The sequence below is a fragment of the Eurytemora carolleeae genome, unplaced genomic scaffold (assembly GCF_000591075.1).
Source record: "Eurytemora carolleeae unplaced genomic scaffold, Eaff_2.0 scaffold2181, whole genome shotgun sequence".
In the NCBI taxonomy this organism is placed as follows: domain Eukaryota; kingdom Metazoa; phylum Arthropoda; class Copepoda; order Calanoida; family Temoridae; genus Eurytemora; species Eurytemora carolleeae.
This window is the reverse complement of record NW_019398079.1, coordinates 3,300-14,811: the sequence shown is the minus strand read 5'-3', so window position 1 is coordinate 14,811 and position 11,512 is coordinate 3,300. Positions and strand designations below refer to the sequence as shown.

Genomic DNA, 11,512 nt, shown 5'->3' with positions numbered 1-11,512 from the left:
ACTCAAATCTTCTAATTCCTTAAATATTTGCAATTCATAGTTTGAAATATCAAAGGTCTGCGACATCGGGTTGCAAAGATATAGAGATTATAAAATTAGAGTTTGTGGTAAGAACTTATTTCCATTAGAATTTAAAGAAACCGCTGATATGGAAAACAAAAGAAAATGACAATGTCGTATAAACTCTTCTGTCAAGTTTGCAGTAAGTTCTTTCGATTAATTTTCTAAATATTCAAAGATAGAAATCTTAGACTTAAAATACATTTGTGACACGCACCTCTGACACTTTAGTAAAAGTAAATAAACCTAAAGTCTGACGGTGTCAACCTTGCTGCACCGGCTAGTCCTATTCACGCACCTCTGGCACTTTAGTGAAAGTAAATTAAACCTTAAGTCTGACGGTGTCAACCTTGTTGCACCTGCTAGTCCTATTCACGCACCTCTGACACTTTAGTAAAAGTAAATTAAACCTTAAGTCTGATGGTGTCCACCTTGATGCACCAGCTGTCCTATTCACGCACCTCTGACACTTTAGTGAAAGTAAATTAAACCTAAAGTCTGACGGTGTCAACCTTGTTGCACCAGCTAGTCCTATTCACGCACCTCTGACCCTTTAGTAAAAGTAAATTAAACCAAAAGTCTGACGTTCCAACCTTATTGCACCAGCTAGTCCTATTCACGCACCTCTGACCCTTTAGTAAAAGTAAATTAAACCTAAAGTCTGACGGTGTCAACCTTGTTGCACCGGCTAGTCCTATTCACGCACCTCTGACCCTTTATGAAAAGTAAATTAAACCTAAAGTCTGACAGTGTCAACCTTGTTGCACCGGCTAGTCCTATTAAGTGTCTGCTTTATTTAGCCAATGTCCGGGCGGTACAGTATAAACTGGGACCAGAAAAGTTGACCCAGCTTGGAAATTCAAATGTACTACGGCTACGCGTGGTGAGAGATGTTAAACTTTCCACTCGAATAATGAAATGAAAGTAAGCTTAAAATCTTATTCTTTGTAAAAAATCAAATCTTACCTTAATCTTTAATTTTTATATTGAAGTGTATTGTATTCAGTTGTTTAAATTAACTGTATGTATAGATGTATAGATTAAATCTATATATAAAATTATTTACATACTTACATATATAATATAGATTAAATCTATATATAGAAAGTATTAACTTTTATGTTGAACTGCAGTTGGCCGAATGAGTATTCTTGGAACAAGAGAGAGGTGAGAGTAGAGTTGAGTGTACTTAGTCTTTGGGATTGTCAGGGGGGGTATTTACTCTAAGGTTAAAAACCTGATATTCTGTATAACTACCTGAGTCTGCGTAAGCATACTGCATAGTGCCTAGTGCTTAGGTCTGCAAGCCTAGGATACTCGTATCAAGGACTGCCTGAATATGGGCCTCAAGTCACTGCACTGTTCACATACCCGTCTGTAGAGGAAATTTAAGACGTCCATAATTATTCTCATATATGAGTAAACATCATTCATTTATTTAGCTAAAAACAGTAAACAGACCTTTTAAAAAAAGGAGGTAAGAGTATCTTTTGAATAAACATTATTTACATACTTACATATATAATATAGATTAAATCTATATATAAACATTATTTACATACTTACATATATAATATAGATTAAATCTATTGTAAACCCACCAACAAGGATGTATATACGTTGGAGATTGTATTCTAGTTCATTCAACCCAAGCCAAGTTTTATCATGAGTTGAGAACTGGACAAACAAATAATAATGATTTAACCCGTTACTCTGGATCTGTTACCAACGGGGAGAGGAAATTTCCAGGGAAGCGAGATTCAAACCCTGGTGACCCTTATCTGGGGAACACGGATAACGGTGCTTTCGTCGGCAGAGAAAGTAAACTGAACGTCCATTTTGTCCCCCAGAAGAGAGTTAGTCTGGAGGAAGTATCAGAGGAGAGCGGTCGATAACATCTCCAGTAGCTCCGGGAGGAGAATTAGCTCCATCTATGATTCCAGGATTAACTTCGGTTGATCCTCAGTTTGTATTTTAATAATAATGTAAAATAAATGTCCGTGCAAAGTTAGTGTTTTAATCGATTCCATCTGGCTTGTTATATTGAGTTTCTCTTTGCAAAGTTCCCTTTATTGAGTTCTTTATACTTGAGTTTTGATTAAGTTTATACTATATATAAACATTATTTACATACTTACATATATAATATAAATTAAATCTATATATAAACATTATTTACATATATAATATAGATTAAATCTATATAGAAACATTATTTGTTTGTCTGTCTTTTTTGTCTGTATCAAAAAAAAACGACAAAACGCCTGATCCGATCAGGCCTAAATTATGAAAAATTATGACTTGAAAACAAATAACAAATTTTGTTGTAATTGTTAACCATGAATTACTTTAAATTGGAAAGGGTTAATTTTTTGGACAAGAAAAAAGAATTTTAAAATGGCAAAATCTTTTTATTTTTCTGTTGTTCTTATCAGGATTTTAATTTTACGATATCAAAGAGGGGATATACCGTCCCTCGCCCCCTTCATTAAAGATATAAGGGTGTGCAATCGCCATTCTCCCCCCCCCCCTCCTTTTTTTGTGCCCTATCCGACTTGTAAATCAATTTGGATCTTGTTGATGAACAACTGGTCGCACATAATAGATTCTTGCCGATGGCAGGTTTACACTTTCGTTTTCTGAATTATAAAACACATTGTTCACATCTCTATTGCTGGCTTGAGAACTGAAAAGATGAATATCAGCTGATGTGATTCCAAGATTTCCCGCCACTCCTGAAACAGCTGATTGAGATCCAATATGGCGACCATCAACTCTTGCTTGAAGATTCACATGGCTGGGTTGTACTCCAATTAAACTTCCTGCAGATGAACTGACTGTTTGATAAACTCTAGGGCGAGCACTGACAGGTGCAGGGAGATTTTGAGATGTTTCCACAGAGATTGAACGTTTCTTCTTCCACCAAATTTTCCTTTAAAGGGACAGTTAATGTAAATAAAGGGGTATAGGCTAAAATCTAAAAGTTTTAGGCCTTGATTGCTTCCAATAATAGTTTTTCTGTCTCAAAAAATTGATATATAACTGTGTACAAGTTATACAAAACCTCATTACGCAATATGGTTGACGGAGCATGACCAGATACTGCGCTGGCACTGGTGAAAATTCTGGCCATGTTATACTAACGAAACAAGATCAAAATCAATTATATCTATTAAAGATGAATGAGTATTATATTCAAATTTAAACAGAAGCGTGCCTAAAATTTCTAGGCAAACCCCTTTTAGATTTTTGGGGAACCTTCTGAAAGTCGAACACCCTTAAAGGGAGTGTTCGCGAAAAATGAAAGGGGGTATAGGCTTATTTCTCTTGTCGCTTGCGTAACTATCTAAGAATGCCGCACACCACTCACAATTTTCGAAATCCGTTAAAAACGTTTTCTTAAAAAATAAAATATTTTAAAATATAAACTATATATAAATGTGGCGAAAGATAATCGATGACTATAGGTTGTAATATCTAAATGATTTGTTTAAAATTAAATTGATTTTTTACAGTCTAAGTAGTATGTTGTAATTTTCTCAATTTGTATGGCCGCTTAGTTATTCGGTATGAGACGTCTTTAACAATTTTCTCCTTATAGACGCAACAGATAGAAGTAAGATTAGTAGCGATCAAAAGCGCTTTTTTGTCGCATGAAGCCTATACCCCTTTCATTTTTCGGGAACACTCCCTTTAAACAGTCATAACTTTAAAAAAAGTTGTTTAAAGATCATCTCTATTTGTGAAAGTATTAATATCTATATTTCTAAAGTAATTAATTATTACCAGCCTCGAATCTTCAAGTCCATTTCGTCTTTTTCGGCTTTCATCTTCCTCTTCACAAATTTTCTTAAAGAGAATAAATGTTTAAAGATTTTTCATTAAATAGAGATAACATTAATCTGCAGATTAACAGAAGAGCAAGATCAATAACAACAACACAAGAGTTCTCAGCTTACAAGGATAATTATCATCAGAAGCAATCAACAATTATATTGTTATAGTGGATATATTGTGTGAGCAATAAACGATGACCCTCTGCAAGATTGGCAATGGTACAACTATACCCTTTAAAAACTTAAAATCAAGTATGAGTTAAATTACTATGTTTTAGTTTCTTTAAATTGTTTTTTTTTCAATTGCAGTACCGCATATCTCAATTTTCAGAGATGGGCTGTTCGTTTTTTTCTACATTTTGTTCGTTCATCGTTTTCAATCGTTTTCAACCATTCAAAAAATTGTTTTTGTTTCTTCTCAAAATTGCAACGTTTATTTTCCATCTATTTCGTTCATTTTCTCACAAAACGATCGTTTAGTAAAAACGTTCTCTCAGTAAAATTGTTAATTCATTAACATCGTTCTTTAAGTAAGAGACTACCGCTTTTTAAACTTTGTTTGAAAAATCGTTCGTTCAGTGAAAAACTATAGTTTTTGAAAACATTTGTTGGAACAAATCGTTCGTTCAGTGAAAAAAATGCTTTTTTATTTTTAAATATGTGTTCTTTCAGCTAGTAAAACACGATTGTTTTTTAAAGTTCACTCAAACGAGTTTAAATTGTTCGTTTTAGGGTTTTACTTTAGTTTAAAATAGTTTTCTTTTTCTAAACGATCCAAGTTGTTTAGCCTTGTTGGTTCTAAAGATTACCTGACAGGACTTTTGAAGAAGATTAGTAGGTGGTAGATAAACCAAGAGTTTACCAAGAAAAAAACGTTAAGAATCTTTCCCTGAAACAAAGGATTTAAAACTCTTTTAAATATTCATTGTTAAAATTTTAAATAAAAAGGAAATAAATGTTTCGCCTAAAAAAATCTTTATAATTGATAGTTCGCCATTAAAAATGCATTTTTCAATCAACACTCACAAATAAGTATTGTGCCATGTCAAAGGAATTGAGTCTTTGCCACCGGTCTGATTTTTCTTACTTCTATATCTTTGCCGTCCAATGTTGTAGACCTTTGATACTTGAGATCTTAAATAATCTAAGTTTAAAATATTTAAGATTCACACCATCAGGTTCGATAGATATAGGGATTGAAAATTTTTGTTTACGACAAAGACTCTTTGGAGCCTTCTATAGGGCGCGCACTATATCAAAAATCATCAAATTATCAAGATATCTGAGGAAAACTATGTTTATTCTTAGTTTTCTTCCGATATCTCCAAATCCAGGGATTCCTCCAAAACCCTGAGAACCACCCATCCCTCCCTCAACTGCTTTTTGAGTTCTCGCCAAAAACCATAAGGGAGGTTAATATTGCCCCCCCCCCCACAGTCGGAACATGTGTTAATATGTTACCCTACTCTCATCTTCACTTTTTACTAAAGCAAATTGTACACCAACAGGAACGAGTAAGACCAGGAAGGTTATCATCAATACTTTAAATGACACCAGGCCTCTGAAACAAAATGAATTCAAAATTTAAGTTTACAAGATATCTTCCACAATCTTGATCATATTAAAGTTTCAATGGTACCGTTGTAAATAAGGCATTGCCATCTTTGCACGAAAATTAGGCTAACAGTCCCTTTAAAAGAACTTCCTGAATAGATATTAAGTATTTGCCACAAACTCTGATTTCTAATCCTTATATATTTGCAACCCAATGTTGTAATTAAAACATACAAGTTCTTTTAGATCAAACAACCTAAGTTTAAAAAACCAAAGGTGTACACCATCTGGTTGCAAAGATATAAACATTAGAAAAATTTGAGTTTGCGGCAACGATTTGATTCCTTTGTATATGATTAAAGCGTATTGCAGTTTCAAGAAGATATTCTTGCCATTTTTAAAGTTCTTACTTCGGAATGTCCTTTTGTTCTCCTGCATATATTGGTGCTCGTTGGCCCTTTTTCCTTCAAAAAAAATCTATAAAAATAGGGTTTAAATGCGCAAAAACTTTTTATTAAATTTCAGGAATTTAGCTGAAAACTGTTTTGAGTAAAAATGAAAAATATGCTGATTTGTTAAATATCAAAAAAAAGTCTTTATGAAAGTGCACAACTGTACATCTGGTAAGTTTTTGCGGAATAAAATTTCTAATTCTCTTATGATATCCATTGCAACAAAGGCATTGCAGAAAACAATTTGTTGTCTTAACAATAAGATTTTTCATTTTTAATTAAAGATTTAATAAGATTTCCACCTAAAGATCAAGTTTTGCGCTATTTAACCATAAAAAATAAAAATCATAATGAAATATGTTTTATAAAAATTCTACCTTAGAAACCATCTGGTGACTAACACAGCCCCAAGTAGATATGCTGAGTAAAACAGATGGATAAAAAAATGAAATTCACATAACCCTAAACAGCTAGGCCGGGGGGTGAGCGGGCATTCTAGCTATTACTTTCATTTTTGACACTATCGCCTTGTTTATTTTTAACTTTCACAGCGTAGTAATTTGACGGATTTTTTGTAGATACAAAAATGTAAAAAGGCTAATCGGTGTTTTGTTAGAGAAACAGAGGAAGGCCTGAATTGATGTAAAAAATTCACCAAATCTATCAAAATTTTCTCTGGAAATTTTCTTGAACTTTTTTAATATTGATTAATAATTCTCAAGAATTTCAAAAAGATATGCTTATTTGTTACCTTGGGTAAGCACCAGCAGTGTATAAAGAACAATCTGAATTCTGTCCAGGCTGTGAATATTCTTAAAACATAATTATTAAACTCGACAGTATTTTAAAATCTCTGTTTATAGAGGAGTTTCGATCAGTCTGGTCCACGTAGAATTACAAGACAGAGAGAGTCTGTTCTACTCCGACTGTGCAAAACTCCTTGAAAAGACTACATCTACTATCATAACAGTTATTTTAATTAATCTATGCCTTACCTGGTCAATGTCCATGTTGAACGCTTCTATATTTCCGGTGATTTTTCCTTAACATTTGGAGATTTTAATGAAACTGTCATCGTAATTTTAAGTGACCTTGTAGCGTAAACATGATATTCTATAAACTTGCAGTACGTTGTAAATCATAAATGATTAACCCTATTCCTGCTGGGGGGGGGGTCAATTTGACCCCCCCCCTTTAGTTTTTTTTACATAACTCAAAAAGTATTGGTCTGAGACTGTTGAAATTTTTTGACTTTTCCTACATACCCAAAGCCCTCCCTTTAGGCCTAAAACCGGGCTCTGATACTAACTGCCTGAGTCCTCAGGCACACTGCCTGAATGAGTGCTTTTCCTGTAACAAACTAAATCTTTGATTTGACCCACTTCCACTTGTCAGATTTTGATAAAATTTAGCTTTTTGGAAAGCCTTTGACATAAGGAAACGGATTGCACGGATTGCACGGATTGCAAACGAATTCAAGGGCTTTTCAAAAATGTATGATTTTTCATTTTTTGGGCAAATTTTTTTTTGCAAACATTTTTACTATATAACTGGATTTTGCGATAAAAAATTCAATTTTTGCAAATTTTCAAATTTTTTTTGCAGATTCTAAAAGTAGAGCACAAGAGCTTTCCAATGATGTATCATTTGTCATATTTGGACATCAAACATGGGATTTAGAGGGGGGGGCCCCAGCATATCCTGGTTTTCAAGTACCCCAGCAGAGATAGGGTTAAATGTTTTAAACTTAGACATAATGGTATTATTCATTGAAACTGCATTTCAATACTTGTCATGTGACATACTTAAATTAAGCTATATGGGCAGAGACAGACTTACTGCGTTATATCTAATCTCTTTAATCCTTTAAATATGTACCTTAAACTTTAAACTTCATAATACGATGGTCTTAATCATGTAATATCAATGATATCGTAGAAATCGAATTACGTCAATTCCTGTTGTAACCTTGTAACCTAAGCTATTGCATAAAGTTGATTGAGAATCGGCTTTTGATTAAGTTATCAGAAGCATATAGTACGCTATAGGAACAAAGCTTTAGTTCTTGTTAAAACATACAAGCGAAGATCTTTGCTGGTTGATTTAACATTGAATTGAATGTAGCTTGAAAAGTTTGTGTTCTTGTTGAAATTTACGAGCGTGAATCTTACCTTGAAAATTGGCATTTGAATCAAATATAGCTTGAAAAATAGCTAAGGTTCTTGTTGAATTATACGAGTGAAGATTTGGACTGTGTGTTCTTTAAAACCGGAGAGTTAAGCCTGGTTGAGAATAAGGTTTGATAATAATACCTGACTTAACCTTGAGAATGAGTTTGATACCTCACAATTAAGATTAAAAATGAGGTTTAAAACCTGACTTAAGCTTGAGAGTGAGGTTTAATACCTAACCTAAGCTTGAAAATAAGATTTAATACCTGATTTAGGCTTGAAAATGAGGTTTACTGCCTAACTTAGTTTAAGAATGACATTTAATACCTGACTTAAGCTTGAGAATGAGGTTTAATACATTACTTAAGCTTGAAAATGAGTTTTAACCCTTAACTCAAGCTTAAGAATGAAGTTTAATACCTGACTTAAGCTTAAGAATGAGGTTCACTGCCTAACTTAGCTTGAGAACGAGGTTTAAAACCCAACTTAAGCTTGATAGTGAGGTTTAATACCTGACTTACGCTTGAAAATGAGGTTCACTGCCTAACTTAGCTTGAGAATGAGGTTTAAAACCCAACTTAAGCTTGATAATGATGTTTAAACCCCAACTTAAGCTTGATAATGAGGTTTAATACCTGAGTTAAGTTTGATAGTGAGGTTTCATGCCTGACTTAAACTTGAAATTGAGGTTTCATACAGTTTAACCCTAAATAAGCCATACATCGAAAGAATTCATCAAATGTCGTATTCTTCACTTTCTGATAATGGAATGTTGCAGATATTTAGCTTTTAATTTAATGATTATATGGAACTCTTTGAAACTGTTCCCGCATATTAATACCTATTTATTTATTTACGCAAATTCATGAGATTTACGTAAAACAGTATAAAACCCATTTAAAAATTTGCAAGACGACATTTGATAAATTCTTTCGATGTATGGCTCATTTAGGGTTTAACTGTACCTGGCTTAAGCTACATAACTTAAGCTTGAAAAATAGTTTTAATCCTTAACTTAAGCTTAAGACTGAAGTTTAATACCTGACTTAAGCTTGAGAATGAGGTTTAATACCTGATTTTAGCTTACAAGTAAGTTTTAATACCTGACTTAAGATTGAAAATGAGGTTTAATACCTGACATAAGCTTGAAAATGAGGTTCACTGCCTAACTTAGCTTGAGAATGAGGTTTAAAACCGAACTTAAGCTTGATAATGAGGTTTAAAACCCAACTTAAGCTTGACAATGAGGTTTCATACCTGACTTAAACTTGAAAATGAGGTTTAATACCTGGCATAAGCTATCTAACTTAAGCTTGAAAATTGGTTTTAATCCTTAACTTAATACCTGACTTAAGCTTTAGAATGAGGTTTTATACCTGAGTTTAGCTTACAAATAAGGTTTAATACCTGACTTAAGCTTGAAAATGAGATTGATTACTTGACATAAGCTTGAGAATGAGGTTTAGTACGTTACTAAGCTTGAAAATGAGGTTTAATATCTGAATTAAGTTTGAGAACGAGGTTTAATACCTGACTTAGGCAGAAACTTAAGAATGATGTTTAATACCAGACTTAAACTTGAGAATAAGGTTTAATACCAGACTTAAACTTGAGAATAAGGTTTAATACCTGACATAAACTTGAGAATAAGGTTTAATACCAGACTTAAACTTGAAAATAAGGTTTAATACCAGACTTAAACTTGAGAATAGGGTTTAATACCTGACTTAAACTTGAGAATAAGGTAATATAAGACTTAAAATTGAGAATAAGGTTTATTACCAGACTTAAACTTGAGAATAAGGTTTAATACCAGACTTAAACTTAAGAATAAGGTTTAATACCTGACTTAAACTTGAGAATAAGGTTTAATACCTGACTTAAGCTTGAGAATAAGGTTTAATACCTGACTTAAGCTTGAGAATAAGGTTTAATACCTGACTTAAGCTTGAGAATAAGGTTTAATACCTGACTTAAGCTTGAGAATGAGATTAACCAGCCAGGGTATTCCAATAATCCCGAAGATTAGAACCAAGACTCTTCTCGTGAACCTACAGGGGTCATATGGGAACATACTGTTGGTCCACTGAAAATAACTATTTTAGGAACCTTTTTATTTCATACCTTTAGCGTACTAGGAGACATTGCTTTTAGTAGCTTAAAAACCAAATTGGAATCACATAACAGATGTTTTGTAAGGAATGATCCAAAATAAGTAATACTGGTGACTAGAGCCAGAATTTGGAACCAAAATTGAGGAATCTGGAAATTTTTTATGTTTCTTAAAAAAATTCTGATCGATTGTTGTTTTCATTTTTGTAGCAAATTTGATTAAATTTTGAAGTTTCAAAATTCTTCTGCATGATGGCTGTTGCCCGAGATATAATTTTGCCAATGTAATTTATATATTTTTCTCTTTTTTGTTGTTGTTGTTTTTCTGTAGTTTTAATCATTTTTTAGCCTTTTTAGTCAGCTGATCCTTCGCTCATATGTATATACAATACATATATTTACATACATACATATAATAAAGAAATATATAATGTTAGCTATAGCTGGTTAAACGGCTGGACCAAATTAGCTGAAATTTGTTTAGGGAACCCCATGGGTACTTGAGGTTAAGAAAGGCTAAAAAATCAAAAAAAAATTTAACCATTTTTTTCAGAATTCGATTTTTTTATTTCAATGGTAACACGGGGCTGTGTAATATTTTTAAAAGCTGATTGATTTCAAATGTGGTTTCTCTACAAAATTTACAGGAATTATCAGAATTATACACTTTTAAACCTAGAAAAATTACAATATCTTTTACATTATTTATAAAATAAATTTTGTTAATTTCGCGTACAGTCCTTTTAAGAACAAATATTGATAATAATAATAAATAAAACAGATGAACATTGTCTAATTTGAGATAACCTTAAACACCAGTAGAAGCCGAACAGTGCAGTGTGTAATCTGAATTCCAAGGAAGAAGTAGTAGAGAAAGAAACAGATTTCCCTACAATATCATATACTTGCAGGTTCCATAGATTAATAACAACACAGATAAAACACTAGATTTTGTCTTTTCAAGATTTAGGGGGTTTTCGTCACAATAACCCTGTTTTCTGTCTTGTCATTTAACGCGGCATGCGCCTAACTCCTTTAAGCTTCTGCCTCAGGGTTATTGTGAACGAAAAAACCATAATGACATATTTTATCTGTATTGTTATTTATCTATGTTTGTTTCTCTAGACACTCAAAATCCGTTAAAATTAGAGTCGCGTGAAGAGACCTTTTCTAAATACTTGAAGTGAACACCAGTGCATAGCAGAGCATAGCAGTGCATAGCAGTGCAGAGCAGTGCAGAGCAGTGCAGAGCAGTGCATAGCAGTGCAGAGCAGTGCAGAGCAGTGCAGAGCAGTGCAGAGCAGTGCAGAGCAGTGCAGAGCAGTGC

General features: G+C 33.1%; 1 protein-coding gene across 2 annotated transcripts in view; it reads right to left on the bottom strand.

Moving 5' to 3' along the window:
* Positions 1–2,450: 2,450 nt before the first annotated feature.
* Positions 2,451–11,512, bottom strand: part of LOC111716753 (uncharacterized) — a 12,154-nt gene continuing 3,092 nt past the window's right edge. For both annotated transcript variants that reach the window (XM_023492229.1, XM_023492230.1), the window contains 10 exons: positions 10,993–11,074; positions 10,042–10,159; positions 6,898–6,944; positions 6,654–6,714; positions 6,280–6,322; positions 5,861–5,914; positions 5,358–5,457; positions 4,706–4,785; positions 3,847–3,909; positions 2,451–2,992 (listed from right to left, as the gene is read on the bottom strand). In XM_023492229.1, the coding sequence (XP_023347997.1) occupies positions 2,623–2,992; positions 3,847–3,909; positions 4,706–4,785; positions 5,358–5,457; positions 5,861–5,914; positions 6,280–6,322; positions 6,654–6,714; positions 6,898–6,944; positions 10,042–10,159; positions 10,993–11,074 (1,018 nt within the window). In that variant the 3' untranslated portion in view covers positions 2,451–2,622. The remainder of the gene's footprint in view (positions 2,993–3,846; positions 3,910–4,705; positions 4,786–5,357; positions 5,458–5,860; positions 5,915–6,279; positions 6,323–6,653; positions 6,715–6,897; positions 6,945–10,041; positions 10,160–10,992; positions 11,075–11,512) is intronic.